General features: G+C 35.8%; 2 protein-coding genes across 4 annotated transcripts; one reads left to right on the forward strand and one right to left on the reverse strand.

Annotated features, from left to right (window-relative positions):
• Positions 1–11,204: 11,204 nt before the first annotated feature.
• On the forward strand, positions 11,205–13,456 carry LOC117915211 (pentatricopeptide repeat-containing protein At1g04840-like). Its single transcript, XM_034830774.1, is given in 3 exon segments — positions 11,205–12,405; positions 12,489–13,139; positions 13,142–13,456. Coding segments are annotated over 3 exon segments (2,031 nt in total). The 3' UTR covers positions 13,321–13,456.
• Positions 13,457–20,258: 6,802 nt separating this feature from the next.
• On the reverse strand, positions 20,259–26,664 carry LOC117914242 (probable sucrose-phosphate synthase 3). Of its 3 annotated transcripts, none has more exons than XM_034829485.1 (13): positions 26,560–26,664; positions 26,106–26,411; positions 24,850–25,082; positions 24,259–24,322; positions 23,478–24,176; positions 23,149–23,280; positions 22,934–23,065; positions 22,667–22,843; positions 22,533–22,586; positions 22,378–22,440; positions 21,117–22,076; positions 20,900–21,027; positions 20,259–20,765 (listed from the first exon to the last, which is right to left on the reverse strand). In XM_034829485.1, exons 2-13 carry the CDS (start codon positions 26,382–26,384, stop codon positions 20,483–20,485), a joined length of 3,204 nt encoding a protein of 1,067 aa, XP_034685376.1. In that variant the 5' UTR covers positions 26,385–26,411; positions 26,560–26,664; the 3' UTR covers positions 20,259–20,482. The 3 variants fall into 3 exon arrangements, with proteins under 3 accessions (XP_034685376.1, XP_034685377.1, XP_034685378.1); XM_034829486.1 differs by having other exon boundaries at positions 26,106–26,408; positions 26,560–26,655; XM_034829487.1 differs by lacking the exons at positions 26,106–26,411; positions 26,560–26,664 and adding an exon at positions 25,824–26,054.

Genomic DNA, 26,664 nt, shown 5'->3' on the forward strand with positions numbered 1-26,664 from the left:
CATCTTTTTTCCACCTAACCCATGTATGGCATAAATACTCATAGATGATCGCCCTCTAACTACAGTTAATTTTATTGATTGGTTGGGTTCTAAGTAGGTTTGTGGTGTTGGGTTATCTTTGTTTTTTTGGCCTTGTTGAAGGTGGGTGTATAGGTATTGTATACTTTGAGTCGCTTTTTTAGAGTCTCTTTTATATATGAAATCTTATTTACTTATCAAAAAAATAAAAAATAAAAAAATAAGAACCACAACAAATATCTATCTACCCTCTACAAAGGTAATGTAGAACTTGGAAATTACACATCCCACCACCTTCTTCAACCTATTAGCTAAAAGCTCATACAACCCTCTGATTAAAAAAAAAAGCTCATACAACCCACCCACCAGACTAATTGATCTGAAATCTTTCAACTCCTTGTCACCGTTGTTCTTAGGAATTAGCACCAAAAAGGTCGCATTCAACCTTTAAACAAATCCTTCCTTCATAAAACTCCCTAAAGAAGCCTAACACTTTCTCTTTCACAAAATCCCAACAAAACTGACAGAGGCCCAAAGAAAACCCATCTGGGCAAAACTGTCAAAGTGCAGAACACCTCCTCCTCAGTAAAAGGCACCTCTAAACCATCAGGCCCCTAAGTATCTAAGGCTATGAATAACATTCATTGATGCTAGGTTTCCAATCCCCCGAATCAGACAATAGATTGTGACCGGCTTGAGCAAAACTTTCCTTTATCTCATTCTCCTTGTATGGCCAAGCCCCATTAGTTTTGAGCTTGCCCATAAAGTTTCTTCATCTATGTGTTAGCCATCTTCTAGAAGTACTTAAGAGTTTTTGTCACCCCCCTCAACCAAAACTCCCTTAAACTTTGTCTCCAAGAAACATTTTCCAAAGATGCCCACTTACAATACTCTTCTTTGCTAACCTTCTAGCTTTAGACTCCTCTTAAGAAAGAGAAGATTCCCTCTCCTTTGAATCCTAAAAACCTGATTAAAAGTCATTTCCTTTTTTATAGATACATTACCAAATACCTCTTTGTTCCAAACCTCAAGTCTGATTTCGAAAATTTCAACTTTTTCAACTTAGACACAAAAATAAAGCCACACGAACCAGTCAAATAATACCCCGTCCATGGACTTTTAAGCAAATCTTAAAACCATCCAGTTCATATATATTCAAACCTGAACTCATTCCTCCCCTATCTAACAATATTGGAGAGTGATCTGAGACTGGCTTTGGCAAAGTACACTGAATCAACCCATTGAAGTGACTTTCCCACCCTTCCGATACCAGAAACCGATCTAGACGGGACTTCTGGTTGTCCATTTCTCCACACCACGTAAAAGGACACCTCTGTAAGTGGAGATCACGTAACCATTAACCCCTTAATAATATCCAAGAATCTCCTCATGGCTGCGGTTAGTCTCTCTCTTTTGTTACATTCTCTCGGAAAGCGAATTATATTGAAGCCCCCTCTAACACACCAGGAATCATCCCATAGGCCCCAACTCAGCCCAAAACCCCTCTCTCACCCTTCCCCTAGTTTGCCTATGCACCCCAGTAAAGACTCAAACAAAACCATCTTTGTAGAAGGACATGAAACCCTTCCTCTTCATTTTCATGTTCCATGAAGAGAAGGGAACTCAACTAGACTACCAATCCTCTCGTCCATTTTTCAGTGGGGCCTCAAACACACAGGGAGGCCTCTCCTAGCCCCGACGCCAATCAGATAGGGCTGTCGGCCCTCTCACTCAGCACAGATGACTGCCAACTCACCCCAGAGGAAGAAAGTTCGTACCTGAAAATCTGGAAGCTTCCTGCAAAAGAGCCTCGTCTGAAGTCGAGAAGCTAGAATGTCAAGAGAGGGTCTCCCCGTAGGACACCAACCTCGTACTGAGAACCTCAGTCTATGAATCAGCCGTAAACTTCTCTTGCTTGACAGCAGCTACGTTTTCTCTCCTGTACCGCACCGTGGATGACTCCCCACTCTCTGAGGACGCCAAAACTCAAGGATGACACCCTCCGCACACCCACATACCAAAACTCAGTCTATGAACAATTTTTCTCCCACAATATAAATAATTATTAATTATCCATCTTTATTTTGATTACATCACTGAAATTTAGGTTGGACGATATTTAATAAATTAAAATTAATTTGATAAGATAAATTATTAATAATTTTAATTATTTAAATAAATTAATGTTAATAGAAAATATTTTATATAAATTAATTTAATTTTTCATTTAAAATGTAATAAAATATGTTTTAATAAAAGTATTTTAAAATTTTTTAAATAAATATCATCTTCAACAAGATAAGCCCCTTTCATCTAATATGATAGAACCACATTAATCTTCATTTTGACACCAAAAACTATTACAATGTCATATATTATATATATATATAAATTGTTTTTATTCAATAATTTATATAAATTGTGCTCTTCACGGGGATTTCATGCCACCTTGTGTTGGTTCTTCTTTGTTTTGTGTCTATGTTGGGTCTTTTGCTTTTCCTTTATATTCCTAGCTTGAAGGCTCATCCTTCTTTTACTTTTTGATTCACTTTTAACGGATTGATGGTTTGTTTCCTATCTCAAGAAATGGGGGAAAACAGAAACCTCTGCAAGCCTAGGGCATTAGGCAGATGGTGGGTGGTTTGACTGGTGACACAATGCCTAGATGACTGCATAGCAGTTGTTGTCTGGCTACTATGGAGTAGAGTTATATCTTATATCAATTTTGCAAGCATTAAATAGTTGGCCAAGGTTGCTTAGAGCATTAGACTATTTTCTCCCTATGTTTCTTATTGTTTTTCTATCTTCCTTTTTGGGCATGTAGGATGAAGTAGTTTATTTCCCACTGTATGTTGAGGCAATACGGTATGCCTTCCTCATTAAGCAATCATTAGATCATACAGAAATTACCCTAGTTGTCTTCTACTATCAACAAATTATTCTTCACTTAGAGGTTTTGTAAAAATATCGGCAAGTTGATCTTTTGTACTTACAAATTCAAGTGTAATGTCACCCTTTTGTGTATGGTCTCTAAGGAAATGATGTCTAATCTCTATATGCTCAGTCCTAGAGTGCTACACGGGATTTTTTGAAATGTTTATGTCACTAGTGTTATCACATTTAATAGGAACATGCTCAAAAGACAAATTAAAATCACTAAGTGTTTGTTTCATCCAAAGAATTTGTGCACAACACAAACCGACTGCTATGTATTCGGCTTCCACCGTTGACAAAGCTACCGAATTTTGCTTCTTACTATGCCATGAAACAAGTGAGTGTCCTAAGAAATGACAAGTGTCACTAGTGCTTTTTCTTTCAACTCTACAATCGGCAAAATCGGTATCTGAGAATCCAATCAATTCAAAGTTATCACCCTTAGGATACCATAATCCTATGTCTATTGTCTCTTTCAAATATCTAAGAATTTTTTTTACGGCACTTAAGTGAGATTTTTTAAGATAAGATTCAAATCTAGCACACAAGCATACACTATACATGATATCGGGTCTACTAGCGGTCAAATATAGCAAAGAACCTATCATGCCTCTATACATAGTTGAGTCAATTGATTTACCTTTCTCATCCTTAACAAGCTTGATGGATGAGCTCATTGGAGTCTTCATTACCTTGGCTTCTTCCATGTTGAACCTTTTGAGAAGATCTCTTATATACTTTGCTTGATTGATGAAAGTTCCTTCCTTTAGCTGCTTGATTTGAAGTCCAAGGAAGAAGTTGAGTTCTCCCATCATGCTCATTTCAAACTCACTATGCATGCACTTAGAGAATTCTTCACAAAGAGAGACATTAGTAGCTCTAAAAATAATATCATCAACATATATTTGAACTAAGAGCATATCATTTTCTTTGGTCTTTATGAAAAGAGTTGTGTCAATTTTTCCCATTTTAAAACCTTTTTTCAAAATAAATTTACTCAATTTTTCATACTATGCTCTAGGTGCTTGTTTCAAACCATAAAGTACCTTTTTAAGTTTAAAAACATGGTTAGGAAAGTTAAAACTTTAAAAACCGGGTGGTTGTTCAACATACACTTTTTCATTTACAAAGCCATTTAAGAAAACATTTTTCACATCCATTTGATATAAAATAAAGTCTTTAAAACATGCAAAGGCAAATAGCAACCTAATGGCTTCCAATCTAGCTACGAGGGCAAAGGTTTCTTCATAATCTATCCCTTCTTCTTGATTAAAACCTTGGGCTACCAATCTTACTTTATTTATAACCATTATGTCATTTTCATCCATTTTATTTCTAAAGACCCATCTAGTTCCAATAACACTTTGATTTGAAGGTCTTGGCACTAATTCTCATACTTCACTTCTTTCAAATTGATTTAATTCTTATTGCATAACAATCATCCAATTTTCATCAACTAAAGCATCATTTATATTTTTAGGTTCAATTTGAGATATAAAAGTAAGATTATTGCAAATATTTCTAAGAGATGATCTAGTTCTTATCCCACTACATGAATTACCTATAATTTGATCTTGTGGGTGGTTGATAACAAACTTCCAATCTTTAGGAAGGTCTTGGCTTGATTCACCTTGCACTTGTTGAGGAGGGGATAGTGCCAATGGTGATTCTTCTTTCTTAAGATCCTCTCCAATTACTTCTTGTTGTCTTCTATCTTCAATTTGCAATTTTCCCATGGAGGTCTCCAAACCTAAATCATCATTAAAACTCTCTCTTTCTTGGAGAGAATTGTTAGATTCATCAAAAATAACATAAATGGACTCCTCTGCAACCATGGTTCTTTTGTTGAAAACTCTAAAGGCTTTACTTGAAGTTGAGTACCAAGGAAAATTCCAACATCTGATTTTGCATCAAATTTTCCAAGATTGTCTTTGGTGTTTAATATAAAACATTTGCACCCAAAGACTTTGAAATAGCTAATGTCGGGTTTCTTGTTTTTCCAAAGCTCATAGGGAGTTTTCTTAAGAATGGGCCTCAATAATTTTCTATTTAAAACATAACAAGAGTTGTTAACCACTTTGGCCCAAAAATATTTTGGTAAATTATTTTCATTTACCATGGTTCTAGCAATTTCTTGAAGAGTTCTAGGAGCCGAAAATTTGTGGTTAATACCATGCTCATTGCAATATTCTTCAAAATCAATATTTTCAAATTCTCTCCTATGATAATTTCTTATACAAGTAATTGTAAAACCTTTTCCATTTTGAACCTTATTGCAAAACTTTGAAAACTCATAAAAGGCTTCATTCTTTTGACTTAAAAACAAAACCCATGTGTATCTAGAGAAGTCATCCACAATGACATATGCATAAGACTTTCCCCCAAGACTTGGTGTCCTAGAGAGGCCAAATAAATCCATATGCAACAACTCAAGAGGCCTAGATGTTGAAATGAAATTTTTGTTTTTGAAAGAGTTTTTTATTTGCTTTCCCATTTGACAAGCTTCACAAACTTTGTCTTTTGAAAATTTATTTTGGGAAAGCCTCTAACAAGGTCATCTTTGTTGAGTTGGGAAATGAGGTCCATGTTAGCATGTCCCAACCTCCTATGCCACAACCAAATTTGATCATGCATGCTTGAAAAACATCTATCATGACCATCATATTTTGAAATATTTATAGCGTAAACATTATGACATCTATGGCCCATGAAGATGGTTTTATCATTTTGAATATCCTTGATGATGCAATGAGATGTTTCAAAAATAACTTTAAAACCTTTGTCACAAAGTTGACTAATGCTTAAAAGATTATGTTTTAAATCATCTACTAATAAAACACTTTCAATAAGAGAGGATGTGTCATTACCAATGTTGCCTTGACCAATGATTCTTCCTTTTGCGTTGTCTCCAAAGGTAACATATCCTCACTTTCTCTTTGTAAGGAAAGCAAACTTGGATTCATCCCCGGTCATGTGTTTTGAGCATCCACTATCCAAGAACCACTTATCCTTCTTTGAACCCTACAAAATAAAATTCAAGTTGATTTAGGTACCCATATCTTTTTGGGTCCTTGAGGGTTAGTGCCCTTGGATTTCTCAATCCAAACCTTTTTAGCTTTAACATTTGAATTCTTTTGAGAACCATTTCTTAAGGGACATATGCTACTAATGTGCCTTCCTTTTCCACAAAAGTTGCAAATAGTAGAAGGACTTGCACTCGAGGATTCTTTTACAAAATAGTTTTTAAAATACTTTTGATTTTTTGTAGATTTGAATCCTAACCCTTATTTGTCAAAAACACATTTTTGGCTAGCTAAAATCATTTCAAAAGATTTTTGTCCACAAGAAAAAATTGAAAGAGAGGAGGTCAACCATTCATTTTTCTTTTTCAAAATCTCATTTTCATTTCTCAAAATCTCATTTTCTTTTTCAAGATGAGTTTTAGAAATTTCAATAATTAAAAATTTTTCTTTCACTTCTTCAAGTTCTTGAATTTCTTTTTAAGAGAATTATTTTTCAAACTAAGTTTTTCAAAATCCTCATATAATTCTTCAAAAACATTATGCATATCTTCATCACTAAAGTTAGAGTTTACCTCATCAAGATCATCTATTGCCATGAAGCACATGTTTGCCACTTCTTTCTCCTTTTCTTCTTCGGAGGATTCTGCACTTTCACTCCAAGTGGCCATTATTGTCTTCTTCATTCTTCTCTTGGCTTCACTTTTGTAGAGAGGAAAATCATATTTAATGTGTCCCGATTTTTTGCATTTGAAACACACCAAATCTCTTTTCTCTTCTCATTTCTCCTTGTCACCATGAGATGAAGATTCCTTTTTAGAAAGGTTTCTTCTAGAAGAGAACTTTCTTCCTCTAAACCTTTCACCCCTCATATATTTGTTGAGCTTTCTTCACTTGGTTTTTCTTCTTCAACATCTTCTTCTTCCTTAGTTGTAGCTTTGAGAGCTATGCTCTTTTTTTTTTTTTTTTGTCTTCACCCTCTTGTAGCTTCTTTGCCAAATTGATCTCATATGTCATTAATGACCCTATGAGCTCCTCCATAGGTAACTTGGTCAAGTCTTTTGCTTTTTGAATTGCGGTGACCTTTGTATGCCACTTTGATGGGAGTGACCTCAATATCTTCATCACCTTTTCGGATTCCTTATAGATCTTTCCTAATGCTTTAAGACCATTGACAATGTTGGTGAACCTAGTGATCATCTCAACAATAGTTTCATTTTCTTTCATAAAAAACAATTCATAGCTATGAACAAGTAAATTTATTTTTTACTCTTTCACTTGATTTGTTCCTTCATGAGTTATTTCAAGCAATCTCCAAATTTCTTTAGCCGATTTACATTGACATATTCTATTATATTCATTTCTATCCATAGCACATTGCAAAGTAAAAACGACCTTAACATTTAATTGAAAATTTTTTCTATCAAACTCATTCCATTCGTGCTTGGGTTTTGGAACCATGACTCCATTAACTAGTTTTGTAGGAAAAGTTGGGTCATCTTCAATGACATCCCATACGTCTAAATCGGTTGATTGTAAATACCAAGTCATTTTAGTTTTCCAATAGGGATAGTCGGTTCCCGTAAAAAATGGAGCTCTATGTTTTGCAAAAATTTCAATGTGAGATGAGCTTGATGGAATAACTATTTCCTCTTAGACTATTAGGTCTTAAACAAGAGGTCTAGCTCTGATCCAATTGAGAAAATAAAGGCTATGTTTAAATGAGAAAAACACCCGAGAGGGGGGTGAATTGGGTTTTTCAAAATCTTTTTCGACACAACTAATTCAAGCACAATATAATAAAAAATAAAATGATAGAGTTAGAGAATTCAAACTCGGATTTTATAGTGGTTCGACACTTCCTTGCCTACGTCCACTCTCCTTAATCTCCTAACCGAGTGGGGGTTCTACTAGCTTGAAGCTTCAACCAAGCTTCCAATCCTTTACACTTGGATTCCGGCTCAAATGGGCTCTTACACAATCTCTTCAAGATTCAAACCTCTTGAAGGCTTTAACACTCAAGTTTTACAAGAAAGAATCCCTCAACCTAGCTCAAAGATAGCTCAAATACAAATCAAAGCTAGGATGACTCACAAGGGTGCACTAAAAGATATGCAAGTGAGGATTTAATGCACTAAGAAAGAAATGAGAGCTTTTAAGCAAGAACAAGTAGGTAGAAAATTGATTGCAAGTGTTCTCTGTGTCATAAATGAAGTGGAACTCTCAATTTATAGGTTTCTAAGCTCGGGAGCCAAGAAAAAAAAAAAGTAGCCTCGACCGGTCGAGCTGGGGGTCGACCAGTTCACTAACCGTTGGAGTATTTAATGTTTTAGCAGGTTACCGTTGCCTCGATCGAACCTCGAGCGAGAAGGGGGAACCTTCAACCGGGAAAAGGAAGCTACTGGATGAGAGAGAGTGTTTTTGGCACTCCTCAACCGGATCTCGATCGGACAAGGGCAACCGATCGATCGGTTCCCCAACCAGTTGAGCCGGTTGGCCATAGCCTCAACCGGTTCAGCATTTTGGCCCAGAAAACTTATCTTTTTCAATTCATTTCTTTTCTAACACTTAGGCAAGGTCTTTAGGTAAATTAATATATCAATTTTAAAACATTTTACCTAAGGTGCATTTGATAAAACTCAGGTTTTAATGAAATCGAAACTTTAAAGGGTAAACCGAGTTTTTAAAGATGCATGAAACGGTATGAAAAACCTAAGTGCACCCATGCATTCATCTTACATTGGTTTCCTATGATCAAAAGTCTTCCAAAAGTCTCAATCTTGTATCCATTTGGTCATTTGATGAATTTCCGAATTTATACCTGAGATTCTTTACCATTCAAACCAATTAGTCACTTAACCATGGTTTGTTATCATCAAATCACGATTAGGAGAACCCTTGGGCTAACAATAATTTTTTGGAATGTCCCATCTTCCAAATAGTTCCTTAGGAGTAAGAGAAAGACAAGTTATATATTTGGAGCTATTGCAAAATCAAAAGAAACAAATCCAAAATATGTTATGTGGGATGCCAAGAATTTAATTGTGATGTCTTAGTTGTTGAATTCAATGTTGCTTGAGATTAGTAAGGGATTAAGACTTCTCCCTAAATCCAAGGAAATTGGGATGCAATGAATCAAAGCTAAATATCAATGTTGTTGCTCAAGTCTATGAACTAAAATTTCAAATTCATCGAACCAAACAAGATATAATCATTGTAACTCAATATTACAATACAATGAAGTTTATAGTTAGAACTTGTATTTGATTGTTGAAATGGAGTCTATTGTGGATCATGTGTAATCGAAGAATTTTTTTAGAATCCAAGAGGGTCTTTGAGTACTTGTTGGTCTTAATCAGGAGTTGGACCAAGTAAAGAGTCAAGTGTTAAGTAAAGAACCTCTTCCATCATTTGAGGAAGAAAGCATAAGGATTGTGATGCTTTTAAATTCAAGTACAAAGAATCCCACTATTACTACACCAAACATTCAATATTGATGGCTTCCAACCCTATACTTAGGTAACATGTCTTATTTATAATCTAAAGAGAATATTAATTTATTAATTTATGATAATAAATAAACTAATAAACCACATTCATTCAGTATGATATGAACTTAATAATTTATGAATTCATTAATTTCAAAATTTTTAACATCAATGTGAATCCTTCCATTTTAATTAGAGTTATTTATGATATTATTATTAATTTCCTCTTAACCTCCCAAATCAATTCATATTCTACCGAAGTATACTTTACGGCGCACATGATCCATATCTATTTTTCTACGTTCATATTCAATTCATTGGCTTTGAATTAGTTTCATTGTACACATTATAAATCTACTTAGTTGAACTCATTTTGAATCTTTCTTCTAAATATGAATAATACATGCATTATAACTAATTTTAATTGTATTATTTAAAAAATAAAAATGGTGAATTAAGCATATGTTAAAAGCCAAAGATTGACCAACGACAACTTTCTATCTAATATCATCTTTGACATTGTAGAGGGTTATATTACATTGCAAAAAACCTCAATAAAAAACAAAGAAAAACGGAGAATGTGAAGAATCTTGGAGGAAAAACGAAAGATAAGAAAACTTCATTATGTGATTTTTAAAATGGGTAAGGCACTAATATTTGTTTTTTATATGTTGATCTTTATTTTAAGGTTTAAACTTCACTAAAAAAGAGAGCAATATGAATTTAAAGAGGAGAGAACTAGGTAGCAAAAATGGCATGAGAATTAAGAATGAGAGAAAGATGACGTTTATTTAAGGGAATAAAGAAAAGTAATACTATTCAAAGATGGTTCTTTCCTCAAAGGAGTAAAAGAGGTTATTTTTCCGATTTCAAGCTTATTTTGGTCCTTTTTAACTAAATATCACTTTTTAAATCAAATATCCTAGAAAAATAACACTTACACATTCAAAAGTGATTTATGAAGCAAAGTTCTCATAATATAATGTGACATATAACAAAAAAAAAAATTAATTCTACATATATATATATATTAGGAATTACGAAAGGCAAATTCAAGACGGAGTGTTATTTAAATTTGTTCCCATCCTTGTTTCAAAAGAAAAGAAAAAAAACTAAATGGGCATGCCAAAGCGAATATGGCAAATGCAAGATAGGGCAGGTACAAGAATTCCCTATACCTGCTTTACCCTATTTATTTTTTCAAAATTTAATTATATTAAAAATAAATATAATTTATAAATAAAGAAATATTATAAAATTTAAATTTTATTTTTTTAAGAAGTAGATTTTTTATTTTATTTTAGTTAAAGGAGACCAAAAAAAATTAAAATGATTTATTTTTATTTAATTATATATATAAATGGGTAGGGTGGAATAAGATAATACCCGAATCCACTTTGAACTTAACCTTGATTAAAAAAAATTATTTCTAAACCATCTTTAACATGTTTCTTTTAATCTCAAATCCGTCTTGTTTAGAGCAAGATGAGACAAATACTAAAAAAAAATCCACTTCATTACCATCCTATGTATCATGGAGTAATGTCTAAATAGGGAATTGCATTTGAATTTTAATTTTCATTTGAATCTTCCATTAATAAAAATTTAAGATAAATTTTCAATGGAATCATTTGAAGAATAAAATAGATCATTTAAGCATATCTTGAATTTGGAGAGAAAAAAAGGAAAAATTGAAGGGAGAAGGAATTAAATCACAAGTGTTAAGACTTAATGGAAGGCTGGCATGTCAAAATCACAAGGACTAAAAGCTCTCAACGCTCTGTTCAAACCAACCTCCCCTCCCGCCAAAACAACCACCGTCACCACCACCACAAGGGCTCATGGACCCTCTCGCTCCCCGGAAACCCACTTCATTCCCCTCATACACGCCTCCAACACCCTTCCTCAACTCCACCAAATCCACGCCCAAATCTTCCTCCATAATCTCTTCTCTAATAGCCGGGTGGTTACTCAGCTCATTTCCTCCTCTTGTTCGCTCAAATCCCTCGATTACGCCCTTTCCATATTTCGTTGTTTTGATCACCCCAACTTGTTTGTTTTCAACGCTTTGATTCGTGGGCTTGCTGAGAATTCTCGGTTTGAGGGCTCTGTTTCGCATTTTGTGCTAATGTTGAGGTTGAGTATTCGACCTGATCGATTAACTCTGCCGTTTGTGCTCAAATCTGTGGCGGCTTTGGTTGATGTAGGGCTTGGGAGATGTCTTCATGGTGGAGTCATGAAGCTTGGGCTTGAGTTCGATTCTTTTGTTCGGGTCTCGTTGGTTGATATGTATGTTAAAATTGGGGAGTTGGGTTTTGGTTTGCAGCTGTTTGATGAAAGTCCTCAGAGAAATAAAGCAGAGAGTATTCTGCTGTGGAATGTTTTGATTAATGGGTGTTGTAAAGTGGGGGATTTGAGTAAGGCTGCTTCGCTTTTTGAGGCAATGCCGAAGAGAAATGCGGGTTCTTGGAATAGTTTGATTAATGGGTTTGTCAGAAATGGAGATTTGGACCGAGCTAAAGAGCTTTTTGTTCAGATGCCGGAGAAGAATGTGGTTTCTTGGACCACAATGATTAATGGGTTTTCACAGAATGGGGACCATGAAAAGGCTTTATCAATGTTTTGGAGGATGCTGGAGGAGGGCGTGAGGCCTAATGATCTAACTGTTGTTTCTGCTCTTTTGGCTTGCACTAAAATTGGAGCTCTCCAAGTTGGAGAACGAATCCACAATTATCTCTCGAGCAATGGTTTTAAGTTGAACAGAGGGATTGGGACTGCTCTGGTTGACATGTATGCAAAGTGTGGGAATATCAAGTCTGCTAGCCGGGTTTTTGTTGAGACAAAAGGGAAGGACCTTCTTACTTGGAGTGTCATGATATGGGGGTGGGCAATCCATGGATGTTTTGATCAAGCTCTTCAATGCTTTGTAAAGATGAAATCTGCAGGTTTGAGATCTTTCAGTGTTGTATGAAATTTTATTTGATTATCTAAATAAATCTATAAGAATTGAAATTTGTCCTACTTGCAGGAATAAACCCAGATGAGGTTATATTTCTTGCCATCTTAACTGCGTGTTCTCATTCCGGGAACGTAGATCAGGGGCTTAATTTCTTTGAAAGCATGAGGCTTGACTACTCCATTGAGCCTACCATGAAACATTATACATTAATTGTAGATCTGTTAGGCAGGGCAGGCCGGCTGGATGAAGCTCTAAGTTTCATTCAGAGCATGCCGATAAATCCTGATTTTGTGATATGGGGAGCACTCTTTTGTGCCTGCAGGGCTCACAAAAACATTGAAATGGCAGAACTTACTGCAGAGAAGCTCCTGCAGCTTGAACCTAAGCATCCTGGAAGCTATGTTTTTCTGTCAAACGTTTATGCTGCAGTGGGAAGATGGGAAGATGTAGAAAGAGTGAGAACTTTAATGAAGAATAGAGGTGTAGAGAAAGATCCTGGGTGGAGCTATATTGAAGTGGAGGGCCAAGTGCATAGTTTTGTAGCTGGTGATCATGCTCATGTGCGTGCAGAAGAGATAAGCCTAAAACTAGAGGAGATAACAGCAAGTGCAAAGCAAGAAGGATACATGCCTGAAACTGCATGGGTACTTCACAATATTGAAGAAGAAGAGAAGGAAGATGCGTTGGGAAGCCATAGTGAGAAGTTGGCACTTGCCTTTGGCTCATTAGTACTGCTCCGGGGTCAACCATAAGGATTGTGAAGAACCTGAGAGTCTGTGGGGATTGCCACTCCATGATGAAATATGCTAGTAAGCTGAGTCGAAGGGAGATCGTATTGAGAGATATAAAGCGATTTCATCATTTCAAGGATGGATCTTGCTCTTGTGGAGACTACTGGTAATACAGTAAGCTACCCAGCTTGCTTGTATAACATTTTTCTGGTGAAGTTTTGTCAACTCACATTTTTCATTTATATTTATCTAACCATTTGTCAGATTGACTTAATAAAGCTATCTCAATTATTTGGGTGTTGGTAACTTCCCTTTCCACTTTTTCACCTTGCTTAGGCTATGTGTTCTCATAAATCACGACCCCTATGTTTTTCTTCTCTCATTCAATCAATTTTTATCCCCTATACTTGTTCTTCCAGGACTTTCATCTTAAACCATCAACCCTTTTGGTGGTGAACTCATTTGCCTTTGTTGCATGTGACCAAACCTCCTAGTCTTTATATGTTTTTGGGTGTACCAAACTTAGAGATTGCAAACATTTATGTTAGTTAAATACATGAAAAGGTATGACCAGTGTGGGTCTTGCGTTAGTCTTGCCTAGTAAGACCCGATTGCACTTGCCATGATCTTGTCTAACATGACTTGTGTAACGACTCATTCTCACCAATGTAGATACTATTCGTTTTAGGCCTAATGGGCTCTTACGGCTTTAAAGAGCATCTACATAGTCAAGAAAAGTCCACCATGTATATAGTGTCATGAACTTCTTCCCCTAACCAAGGAGGAAAATGTCGTGATATTTTGGCGATATATCGTTGAAATATCGGTCTGACGATATTTCGGGATAAATCTCAAGGAATTGGCGGTATCTCGCGATATATCGGTGATTTTGGCGATAAATAGACGATTTTCCCCGATATATCGCATGGTCAACATGGGTCAATAGAGTCAAACGTGCTACAATGAAGTCAAAAGTGCTACAGTGCCGCTACAGTGCGCCTCCTCTTTAAAAAGGTTTGGGGTTTACTCCCCTTGCCATCTGGGCTAACTTGCCCTTGTAATATAAAGTGCACCAAACATATATATACTTAAACTCATTATATAAAAAAATATTAAAAGAATATTTTAAAGAGCAAATTAATTATAATTATTTTATAATTAAATGCAAAATTTTCTTTTAATTAATTACCAAAAATATAAAAATTATATAATTTTCTTCATAATGTTTTTAATATCATTAATAATTAATTAAATATTAAAAAATTATATATATATCATAATTTATTTTATATTGTTTTAATACAATTGAATTAAATGAATCATATTTTAATATTAATATATATTTTAAAATTAGATATATTATAATCAAATATCATAATATTATATGTAATTTAATAATAAATGTACACTTATAAATTCATATTTTTATCGATGCATACGATATTATTATCAAATATGATAAATCATGTTATACATATATTAAAATTTTCAATAAATAACTTTAAAATGTCTATTATACTTCTAATTATATTATTATGAGGTTTTCCTTACATTTTCATGAGTTTTTAACAATTTTAAGCTTACCGATATTTTTTTCCAAAATATCCACCGATATATCTCCGATATATCCGTAAAATCGAAGTACCAATATATCCGTGATTACCGATATTTTCATCATTGCCCCTAACTTATATGAGATATCACAATCAACCTTCTAAGTAGACATGACATTCTCATTGTGTCCCATAAATTGCAAGGTTACACAAATAGAAATCCATTGTGAGGCTAAACAAACAAAGAGTGGTTGAAGATTGATTCTAATACCAATTTGTAATGACCCGATTTCACCTATGTAAATATTATTTATTTTAGACCCAATGGATCATCGTGACTTCAAAATGCGTTTACATGATTACAACTTGCCTTCATATGCAAGAATTTTGCTTAGAAAGACTCCCCTTTTAGAGGTCTTGGCCTAACCTTGTTGCCCTTATAGCAGTCTTTTCAAGCCTCCACTTGTAGGATTCTTGCTTTGAAATACTCCACTTTTGGGGATCTTGCCTAGAATGACTTCACTACTACTACTAAAAAAAAACAAAATTATTAACAATTAATTTCTTGTGCTTATGAAAGACATAAATATTTAGGTACTAAGATGGTGTGTATAGGAAATGAGCCAAAGTTAGCACTTCTAAATAAATGTATTGGCACTTTTTAGAAATATGTAAACAATGACAATTGTTAGAAGGATGAGTTGGCACTTATAATCGATTTAAGTAGTCAACATTGGCATTTCTTAGAAGCATCATGTTATACCTCTTTAATTTTTTTGGGCAACCTTAGCACTTTCTAGAAGCGTCAACTCATACAATATTACTTATAGATCTCATTTGCATATTCTCACCCACACCTTGACAAAGACTTCAAATAGTTATCCATAGTTGGAGTCTATTGATGACCTCTACCTCTATTGCACACTAACATCAAGCATTGATGAGCTCCATAGTTGAACACCACTAGCCACCACTGACAATCAAAATAAAGAATTTATTGAAACTTCATTTGAAATCTCTTTATCTGAATCCACTACTTCCTTAGGTACAAATCTTTGTCAATTTTTTCTTCTTATTTCCATCAATCCATTATTTGTGTGTATGTGTGTATTTTTTTTGTCAGGTAGAGTCGGGGCTAGGGACAAGTTATTCACATTTCATTTGATGGTCAGAGGTGAATTAAAAGCTAAGCAGTGGTAATTCTAAAGATTCCTCGAGGGAAATCTCTACTCCAAAACTGGACTTGAGAGTTTCTTCTCATCTAGCTCCTCGCGAATGAAATGATTCAAAAATAAAATAAAATTAGTGAAGATAAATTCAATTTTTTTTTTCTTTTTTTGTTAAGGATCTATGGAGTTCCTTTCATTTTTTGGTGTAAATCAATTACTAATCTAGAGATCTAATGGTTAGGTAAGTAATTTGGTTTGAAAATCATTTGATATTTTTTGGTACTTTTCTTATTTTTTTTGTTGAATTTGTATTATTATGCTTGTTTCCATTTGTTCCTCTATTTGTTAGAAATATCATTGAGTTTTGATTTGTTGAATTTTGTCTGAACATTGTTTGGTTGGTGAGAAATGGAAGTGAAAGAAAGAAAGTGTTGGATCTTGTTGTTTTAGGTTTGGAGTTGGATTCATAACCTAGATAAATCATTATAGTTTTTTTTTATATATATAGACAAAGAGAAAAATAAATTAAAAAAGGCCAAAACAAGGGGCGCTCCCTACGTACACTGGCAGTATACAAAGAAAGCCAAAAACAAGGCAACAAGAGAAAGAAAAAACCTAGAGAGGAAAAAGCTAACCAACAAGCCAATCACCCAAAAAATTAAGAAAAGAGAGATAGTCAAAGTCCAAAAACTATTGAGACCACTCAAGAAGAGACCAAAAAAAGAGGTTCCTCAAGTAAGTATCTGACATCTTTTCCTCTTGGAACGTTCTTCGGTTTCGCTCTCCCCAAATGCACCAAAAAAGACAAATAGACGCCAATCTCCAAACTGCTCTCCTTTTCTTCCCTAGGCCCTTAATTTTCCATTCTAGAAGCAAATTTCTCATTAAAGCCAGGAACACCCACACCACCCCAAAAGAAGAAAGCAACAAAGTCCAAAGCTCCCTTATCTTACCACAATGAATTAGGATGTGGTCCACCAATTCCTCATTCTTTTTACAAAGACTGCACCTATTAACCATAGACTAACCCCTCCTCATTAACATATCTACAATAGAAATTTTACCCCAAACTGTTTTCTAAGCAAAAAAACGAGTTCTAAGAGGGGCATACGAACCCCAAACCTCTTTGGCTGGAAATAAGGGGCTATTCTCATCCTTTAAAGACCTATAATAAGATTTAACATTAAACTTTCCCCTCCTCTCAATCTTCCAAACTAAAGAATCCTCCCCTTCTTGAACCTTTACCGTAGAAATATAATCCAAAAAACGAGTCACCTCCTCCAATTCCCAATCTTGGAAGGATCTTCTAAAGTGCACCTCCCAGCCTCCGCCACCAGCTCCTTGTCTCCCCCAAAGATCAGCCACTACAACAGATTTGTGTGTTGCAATTCTGAACAGCAAAGGGAAAAGATCCTTCAGCTTAGAATCTCCTACCCAAATGTCCCACCAAAATCTTGTGCGTCTACCATTTCCAATACGATTACTAGTTCTAAGAAAGAACTCCTCCCAACCCTTTCTAATGTCTTTCCAAAGGCCTGTCCCATAAGACTCTCTCACCTTTCTAGTGGTCCAACCCCCTTCCTTCTCTCCAAATTTAGCAACAATGACTTTCCTCCAAAAACTCTATTTTCCAAGCAAAGCATGATTGAAAACCTTCAAATGCCTTATACTCAACCCTCCATGCTCTTATCTTTGCAAATAACCGCCCATCTTACCAAGTGGATCTTCTTTTTCTCCTCCAAAACTCCTTTGAATTTTCTCCAATCTAAGTCTCACTTTCCTTGGGATTACAAAAAGCAACATAAAATAAATGGGGAGATTTGAGAAAGTGCTCTTAATGAGGGTAAAACGACCTCCCTTAGAAAGATATTGTTTTTTTCCACGTAGCTAATTTTCTCTTGAATATTTCCTCTACAACATCCTATACTCTACACGAATTATGAGGGGCTCCAAGAGGTAAACCTAGATAAGTAGTAGGGAGATTCCCTATTTTACATCCAAAAACTACAGTTACTCTGTCCACATCCTCCACGCCCCCAATTGGAATAATTTCACTTTTTTGCATGTTAATTTTTAGGCTTGATACCACTTCAAAACAAATAACAACCCACTTCTAAAAATCCAACTAGTCCCTATTATCCTTGCAAAAAAAGAAGAGTGTCATCTGCAAACAACAGATGGGAAACTGAAACCCCTTTTCCACGTCTCCCCATTACCTTGAAGCCCCTAATGAAACCTTTCTCCTCAGCTCTTGATATTAAATTGCTAAAAGCTTCCATCATTAGCACAAACAGATAAGGTGAGAATGGGTCTCCTTGCCTTAGGCCTCTAAACATTGAGAAGAACTCTATAGTAGTGTCATTCACTAAAACTACCATTCTCACAGTTGAAATACAGAATAAAATCCAGTTTTGCCACTTGGGTCCAAAACTGAAAGAAGGAACCTCCAGTTTACGTGATCATAAGCCTTTTCAATGTCCCATTTACACATTAAACCTACACCGACGCTTCGCTTCCTTGAGTCAATCGCCTCATTAGCTACCAAAACTGCATCCAAAATCTGTCTCTCTCCCACAAACGCATTTTGACTGTTCGAAACCACTTTTCCCATCACTCTTTTCAGCTTATTTGCTAGGACTTTGGCAATAATTTTATAAAGACTCCCCACAAGACTGATGGGCCTAAATCATTATAGTAGGATTATTTGGTTAGACATATGTTTTTCTTAGGTGCTTGTGATGAAAAGTTTGTGATTTAAAGATATGATGCTATTTTCTTTTATTTTATTTCATTTCTTAGAGTGCGTTTGGTAGTGATTCTAGAAAACGTTTCTAATCTTTGTAACACTTAAATGATAAAAATTTTCAAGTGTTAAAAATATTGGAAGCATTTCTTAAAATCACTGTCAAATGGGCTCTTAGTTTTAAGAGTAGTGTTGATGAGTTTTTTTATAAGCAAGCAAAAAATATATATATTAGCAAAAAGCGTTTCAGAAAAAGTGCACAAAGTATATAAGAAATATACAAAGGGATGTCATACAATGATAAAATAAAAAGAGAAATAAAGTATTCCTTCCTTTTGCCTAAAGCCCAACCAATGAACAAAATCCAAAATAAACAATGATGCCTCATATGTACAATAACTAACATGATCCAAAAAATTATACATAAAAAGAGGATTTGAGCAATTGCACCAATTACTCACATTTTCGAATACTCTTTGATTTCTCTCTCCAAATAGTCCAAAACAAACACAAATGGGGCAGCTATCCATGCTCTCTTCTACTTTTTCCCCAATAAAAACTCATGCCAACTTAACAAAGTTAGTTTTATTGAAGAATGGGTCACATATGATATCATAAACAAGAACTTCAAGTAGACTTAAGTTAGGTAAAACCTTATACTCAGTTCTTATTCTTCATAATTGATGTTTTCAATCGCATATAGTCCCATGGTTTTTTATCTCTTTAGAGATTTTTCATGTTAAATCTTGGTATCATTACCTTATTTTCTCCGTATCTTGATTAGTTAATTTTCTTTGTGTTTATCTTGGTTAAGAAAATTACTCTGCTTTAATAAGTAGATTAGTAGAGAATTTGATCTAAAATTTGATTGTATAATTCTTAAAATGGTTTGATAATTTCCAATTTAATCTTTCTAGAGAAGAAAAGTATTAGAAAAGAAAAAGTGAAGAAAATTTTTAAAAAAATTAAGTCAATTATTTTTATATGTCACTTCAAACTCGTTTTACTTATTTTTCCTCTTTTTTTTTTTTTTATACAGATTAATAGTAAATTTCACTCACCTCCTCTAAGGTTTGCGCTAATACACTTAACCATTATGAGTTTGAAATTTCATTAAATATCTATTTTGAATCGAATGAGTCATGGGTGAAAAAAAAAATTAAATAACAAACAAACAAGAAAGATAAAAAAGAAAAAGAAAAAAAAAAAGTATTTGATAAAATTTCAAATTTATGGTGATTAAGTGTATTTAAACCAAATTTCAAGGAAGGTGAATAAAATTAACTCAAAATTAAATGAATAAAAAATGTACAAATTTTTAATTAAAGCCCGTCAACATCTAGAAGCTTTAAGTCACTTAAGTGGGTAGCTGAGAAAGCTACGTAACTGGTTGGCCTAACAAACTGACAATAGAAAAAGGCTTATGCAAATCTTCATACAGAAAGAGACCATATAATCCCATCTCCAGCCTTCATTGAATTCATAAGTAGACATTCTAATTAATCAAATCATTCCATCCAATGTAAGTGATTCCAAAGAACAAAAGGAAATGAGAGTATTTCTCAAAGCTCCCCTATCTTACTCTCATTCTTTCCAAGATCCAACAAAGCTTTAATTTCTAACCATATTTGGAGGGAACTAAATTAAATCAGTAAACGGACATAGAGATTCTTATTAAAGCTATAGTGTAGGTTCTGATATGCAATATCTGAATGACAACAGAAGTATTTTTGGACTAATGGGAATCATCATATCTAATTACATTTTGGCAGATTCCACATTGGCAAATGCTTCATATCAACAGAAGACTTCCATGTCATAAAATTATCAAAAAGGAGCGGAAAAAGAATAGACTACAAGCTCACATTCAGGCCGTGGATTTCGCAACTTGCTGTAACGCTTTTGCAATGTCACTGGCAGTTGCTTCCCCACTTGTGTATGCTACCCGTGGGCTGTCTCCTGGAATGACATCATCTCGATGGTAGCTTCCTGATTTTCTAAGCAACTCATCAGAACCTTTCTCCACAATTCCTTTCATGATCACTGTCTTATGGGTACCAGACCTCAGTTCTTCATAATCGGTGTCTCCAGTCTCACCAAGAATTACATACATGTTTGTAACATTCAGTCTCCATCGCACGAAAAGGTACCTAAAAATCATTGGAAGTGACTCAAACTCTATTCATATGTGAAAGATGTAATTTAAAGAAACTTCCGAGAAGAATGACTTTGAATTCATTAATGACATTTTCTTGGAGAAAAAAATGGAGAATTATGCACATACCTGAGTGCCTGTGCTCGAGATGCAAGGAGGGGAATGACTTGCAATCTTGTTGAGTTCCTGCAGTACATAGGATGACAGCGGAGCCCCCGCATCCTAAGCTTCTGCCTCAAATCATCCACTTTCTTCGCCTGGATAAGCCCAAAAAACCCAAATATTATCAAAAATAAAAAATAAAAATACAATTATTGTGTATGCCAGCAGTATAATTTATATATACCTTACTGAGATCCTTTATCAAGTAAGAAACACAATGGGCATTGCTTGATTTGCCATCTTCTTCAATGGGTTTGGAAGGATTTTTAGATTTTCCTCCTTTAACTTCATCTGTGTTCATCAACTTCCAAATGGTATTCTTCAATCCGTCGCGTCCCCAATGGTAGTCAATATGCGATGCATAATCTGGGTCAGGTAAAAGCTTCCCATCTTCTTCTGTGTAAGTACCCGGGTAATACATTTCACTCCCACTGCTACAAATCAAAGCATCAAACTCACTTGGTTCAATCTTCCCTGATTTCATGAACTCCACTGTTTCTGACACTGGCATTGCTGTTGATAGAGCAAACCCTGAGAATCTCGCTGTTTGTAAGTCTGATCGAACAGCCTTCATTATTTCTTGCACTATTTTAATCATCTTTTTTTCAGGAGCTCCATTGCTATCATAGTAATCGAGTGCAATGACAATCAATCTTCGCCGCCGCCTCAACATGGGGTATTTGCTTGGCACATTATCAACAACTTTCTTTCCGCCTTCAGAATCTTGGGAGGCCCTTTCTGGCTTCTTTATCCTGCTTAGGACATGTTTTACTTGGTCTTGCAGCTCATGTTCACCAGAGGCTGCAGCCAAATGCTCAAGTGATCCATTAAGTGAAATTTTTTCCCCATCAACTGAAAGCCTAAGGGACATATCTTGCACATCCTTAAGTGAATCATTCCAAGAGTCATCAGCAACCACTTCATCCTTTGGGGTGTCAGTTTTCCACTGTGGATGCCTCATACGGCAGGCTGCAACTCTTGTCAAATATGTGCGGCAATGTTCAGGCCATGAGAAGAGATGTATGTTCCTCCAACCATTCCTTCTGCATTCGATCCACAAGTTCTTCTCTGAGACTAGTTTAAGTAATGCAGAAGCAATTTGCTCTTGATCATGAGGATCCACAAGCAGACCGTTGTTGAGTGCCTAAGAAAACGACAAACAATAATTATAAAAACAAATAGATCATTGTTTCCCTTTCACAAATTTCTGCACACATTTGGTTGCCAAGAAAATGAAGGGGAAAAGAAGCTTCAGAATCTACAGCAACAGTTCAACTCCAAAAGGTGCTGCAAAATCCTGAATTTTTCTCCCTTTTCACCTTTCTCATCAGCAATCATATGCAGTGTAGAAGAAAATTTGACATTGTGAACCAGGAAAGTGACCAATATGCATCATTTATAATTAAAATTAGAAAAAGAAAAAGGAAAAAAGAGGTCATTTTTACCCTATGAATGTCAACTGGACCACCATTTTTAGTAGCAACCATTGGAAGCCCATGTGCTGCAGCCTACATTAGCGCAAACAAACAGAGATCAAAATTTCATTTTCTTGATCGAATGAAGTTAACATCATGAAAGCTGCGACTAAATCAAAACCAACCTCGATCAAGGTAAGTCCAAAAGGCTCAACCAAAGCTGGATTTATGAAAACTCCCTGCCATGTTTACAACATATCAGCTGATCAACAATGTAAAACTGGTATAAAGCTAGATAAATATGTGACCTTTGACCAACCTTTGTTTTGGCTGCCAGCCGGTAGATGTCTGGAACATCAGATTGTTTGTGATGCTTTGGGTAAGCTACTTGCCCATATAGATCATACTTATCAATCATTTTCAACACTGTTGTCAGGACACTAGCATTTCCACCAGACATCTCCTCGATATCATCTCTGTTCCCCATTATAAGTGTCTATATGCAAGAATATTTGTTTTGTTGCAAGACTTCAATTATTATTGTTAAGTGACTAAAAAAATCAAGTAATCGCACAAGCCTACTTACAAGATTAGCAAGCTCTCTCAGTGGACGGCATTCCCCAAAAGCTTTCAGAAGAGTGGTAATGTTCTTTTTTGGATCTGGTCTTGATAGGGCCAAGATCATTGGCTTATGTGGATTTGTGAGGAAGCGCATCAACTGCAGAACCAAGTTAAATGTGAGATAATGACATGAAGAAGATGAGCAGAAACAAATAGTTACAGACAAAACCAGATACTCACTTCTGACCATATTGCAGGGACTGCTTTTGGAGAAGAACCATCAGAGCTAGCAAGTGCCGTGAGTTCTCCATCCACTTCAGGGGCATCCTCCTGAACCTCAACACTGCTAAAGTCCATCCCAGGAGGAATAACCTGCAAAATATTTTTAATGGTAATTCTTGATTCAATTAAACAAAATTCTTGTGACCTTTAGTAAGTGATTCTTCTTTAAGGTTAGTGAAGACGGTAGAATGGAAATGCGTTCTCAGGTCAAGTAGACATTAACATGCATTCAATCTCAAATCCTCATAATGCATGGATAGATAAAATGTAAAAGATAGTCTTCGTACCGCCATCCTTGGCATGTAACGCCCATGGCAATTGACCCTACGTCTAGCACGAGCCCTCAAAACTTTCTCGAGCTTGACATCAAATCCATCATAAAGTCCCCATTGCTCATCAATCTCCTGTTTGGTACTTGTGATCACAAGTTCTGCAGCATCAAGGGAAAGCTCTTCTGCTTCAATCCTTCTCATAATCTTATATGTTGAATCAATATCCTCTTTTGATTGCCTTCCTTGCTTAAGAAGCTGTTCAAGCTTGTTTCGTCCAAGAGAATGTCCTGTCAGTACCATTGGGACATTTAAAGCACCGGAAAGAAGAGCAGCGCTATCCCCTGCATCGGCATAATGACCATGAATTACATATGGCCAAATAGGCTGACCCCCGCCAATTTGTTCACCTAAAACTTTTGACATATTAAGAATGTGAGCCAGAGCTCCATCTACAAATTCTTGAATATGGGGCCAAAGGACTTCTTTTCGGAGGTATTTATCACGTGGACCAAAAGGTATCCTTATAATATAAGCCCCACTGCTCTCTCCCACATCGGTTCCATCAGCATCTTCAGCACCCACAGTAAGCATCTCAGTTGGCTCTCCATAGCTCCAATCCACTTCAGGCGAAGAAATTTGGCGAGTGAAGAGGTCGACCCTGTACACCCCTGGCATCCTAGCAAGTGCTCGAGAAAGCTCAACCACATATTTAACCTGGTTTTGATGTAAACAAGAGACACCAAAGAAATGAGAAACAATATTTGACAATGCAATAATTTTTTCACATTGCGGGTACCTGACCACCAGTGTCAGAATCACGACCTAGCTCCATGTTTTCTCCACGTACCAAACCATGCAGACTGGTCAAGAAGATTCGTTGAAATTGTTATTTCCATACTTGTTATACATGGTCAGTTACAGATAGAATTTTAGACTGCATTATATCTTTAAATTACACGGTCTAGGAGTAATTTCTAGGAAAATATTTCTCTAAAAACTGGAAGATATGATTCCATAACCCAAGAAAACTGGTAAAAGTACTTTCTGAGTAGAAATTAAAGAGACACTCCTGGAAGTCCTTGATTTACATATGCCAGAGCACCGTTAAAACATTTCAAATTTTCTTCTGTTGTCCACCATTTTCTCAGCAACCAAACAGAGCATTGAAGAGAGAGTTAAAAAACTGAAACAGGGGAAGAGATATCTTTCTAATTCTTGTTTGAAGTTATTATTCATTGAAATGACTTCCAACCATTTCCTGATTTTGGTTACTGAGCATTAAAAAGAAACACTCGCAAGCAACATAATTAAAGGATAATATGGCTCAAACTCGATCGACAAATGAAAATCCCAATACGAAATATAGGTAGCGTAGCATATGAAGTACCTGATAAGGACAATGTAAAGCTTCTTTTCCTTGTTATCATCAGACCATACTTCTAAGTTGGAGGAATTTCGTTGGAACTTCTTCTTCGGGGTCTCACCTGGCAACAACTCTCCCACAGTTTCACCCTTCTCTCCTTCTGACAAGTCTTCCGACATGTCTTCGGTAGCATCCCTGCGTCCTTGTTCCCGCTCCCATCTCCGAGCTGCCAAGCGCTGTTGATCCTCCACTTCCAGCTATTCAAATCATAAACGTTCTATTTTAGACTAACAAGCATTCCATTTTGGATGGGAAAATTAATCTCGTTTCTATTTTCTTTCTGTGACAAATAACAAATTAAGAAGATGACATAAAAGTGAGCTGAGTAGATTGAATTCATTCTCCCTCAATCTGGGAAAAAATTTTCCAATGTTCAAATTTTCATTTCTTTTCTTTAAACCACATTTTCTCATCAACCAAACAGATTATTAACAGACATTTTCATTAATATCCACCTCAAAGATACAATATATGTCACTGAAAATCAATTTGAGAAACTCACTCCAAATAAACCAAACAGCCCATCAAGCTTACAAGACTGAATTTTTCCTCCTATCCCAAGAAAAAGAAAAAGAAAAAGAAAAAAAAAAGGTCCATCATCAAGATTTCTCTTTCTGCCACTTACCCACATTTTCCATCAACCAAGCTCATTTTTAAATTAATACCCACCTCCAAATCACAATACAATATCCAAAATCGCACCAAAAACGGAAGGTAACATCTTCTGCCTCATTGACAAGAAAACAATCATGAAAGAAGTTCCACAAGAAACATCAAGGAAACCCATATGAATATATGGTTGTAAAGAAAATGAAAGATTTTCCTACACCTAAAGATTGGAACAAGAAAAACTAAATCATCAATCTTTTCTCTGTGCCGGTCAGTTCCAACAATGGAAAGCTCAATCCAAATAAACCAGACAGTCTTATCAAATTCACCTGAATTTTCCCTCGGGTCTCCCAGAAAAGGTTTTAAAAGAAGTCCCACGTCGAAGATTTCATTTTCTTTTCGTTACCCGGATTTTCTCATCGACCAAACACAAACTCAAATCCATACCCTCCTCAAAAACTCACTATATCATCCGAAATTACATCAAAAACAGAACAACCGTACCCTCATGAACAAGAAAACAATCAAAACAAAGCCTGTACGCAAGAAGACCAACAGACACCAATATAGATCAGTAGAAAAAGAGAAAAAGAATCTAAAAAGACAAGAACCTGCTTCTTCTTGCGAGCGAGATGCCAGATACGCCAGCACATGTTCTCGAGCCTGGAGCTGCGCTCGCGGGTGTTGCGAGTGGCAACGACCTTGATCCATGTCCGGTGGAGATCAGTCTCATCAACCCCGGTGACCACTTCCTCTACAAAATACTTGGTGGGGTTGAAATGGCCTCCCTCCCTCAAGGCGATGGGCGTGGCCTTGGAGTCTTCAATGGCGGAGGCTCCACTGACCAATATGGCCTCCAAGTACCCATTTATCCACTCGTTTCCAGCCATTCCGATATCCAAATTCCAAGAAAACTGCTGCGAAAACCCACATAAAAAAAATGGTGTTTGCTTGTATGGAAAATAAAAGGAAAAAAAAAAAAAAACAGAAGAGAGAGAGTTTTGGAAGAAGAAAGAAAGAGAGTGTTTGGAGAGAGAAATAGAACGGAGAGAAATGAGGGAATACACGTGTGATGAGGATTTAGAAGGAACCGCTTCCAAGGCTGTCCGCTTCCCAATGCGTGCATGCCGCTTTCTTCCTCTCCCTCCTCCTCCTCTCCTCTCCACCCCT

The sequence above is a fragment of the Vitis riparia genome, chromosome 5 (assembly GCF_004353265.1).
Source record: "Vitis riparia cultivar Riparia Gloire de Montpellier isolate 1030 chromosome 5, EGFV_Vit.rip_1.0, whole genome shotgun sequence".
Lineage (NCBI taxonomy): Eukaryota > Viridiplantae > Streptophyta > Magnoliopsida > Vitales > Vitaceae > Vitis > Vitis riparia.

What these genes read in the sequence shown, in the direction of transcription:
- LOC117914242 (XM_034829485.1), bottom strand. Translation starts at nt 26,384, where the DNA reads ATGGCTGGAAACGAGTGGATAAATGGGTACTTGGAGGCCATATTGGTC. An exon ending in GTCCAGTTGACATTCATAGG is followed by an intron (nt 22,077 to 22,377) that starts GTAAAAATGACC and finishes TCGTTTTCTTAG; the next exon opens with GCACTCAACAACGGTCTGCT. An exon ending in TGATAAAGGATCTCAGTAAG is followed by an intron (nt 21,028 to 21,116) that starts GTATATATAAAT and finishes GGGCTTATCCAG; the next exon opens with GCGAAGAAAGTGGATGATTT.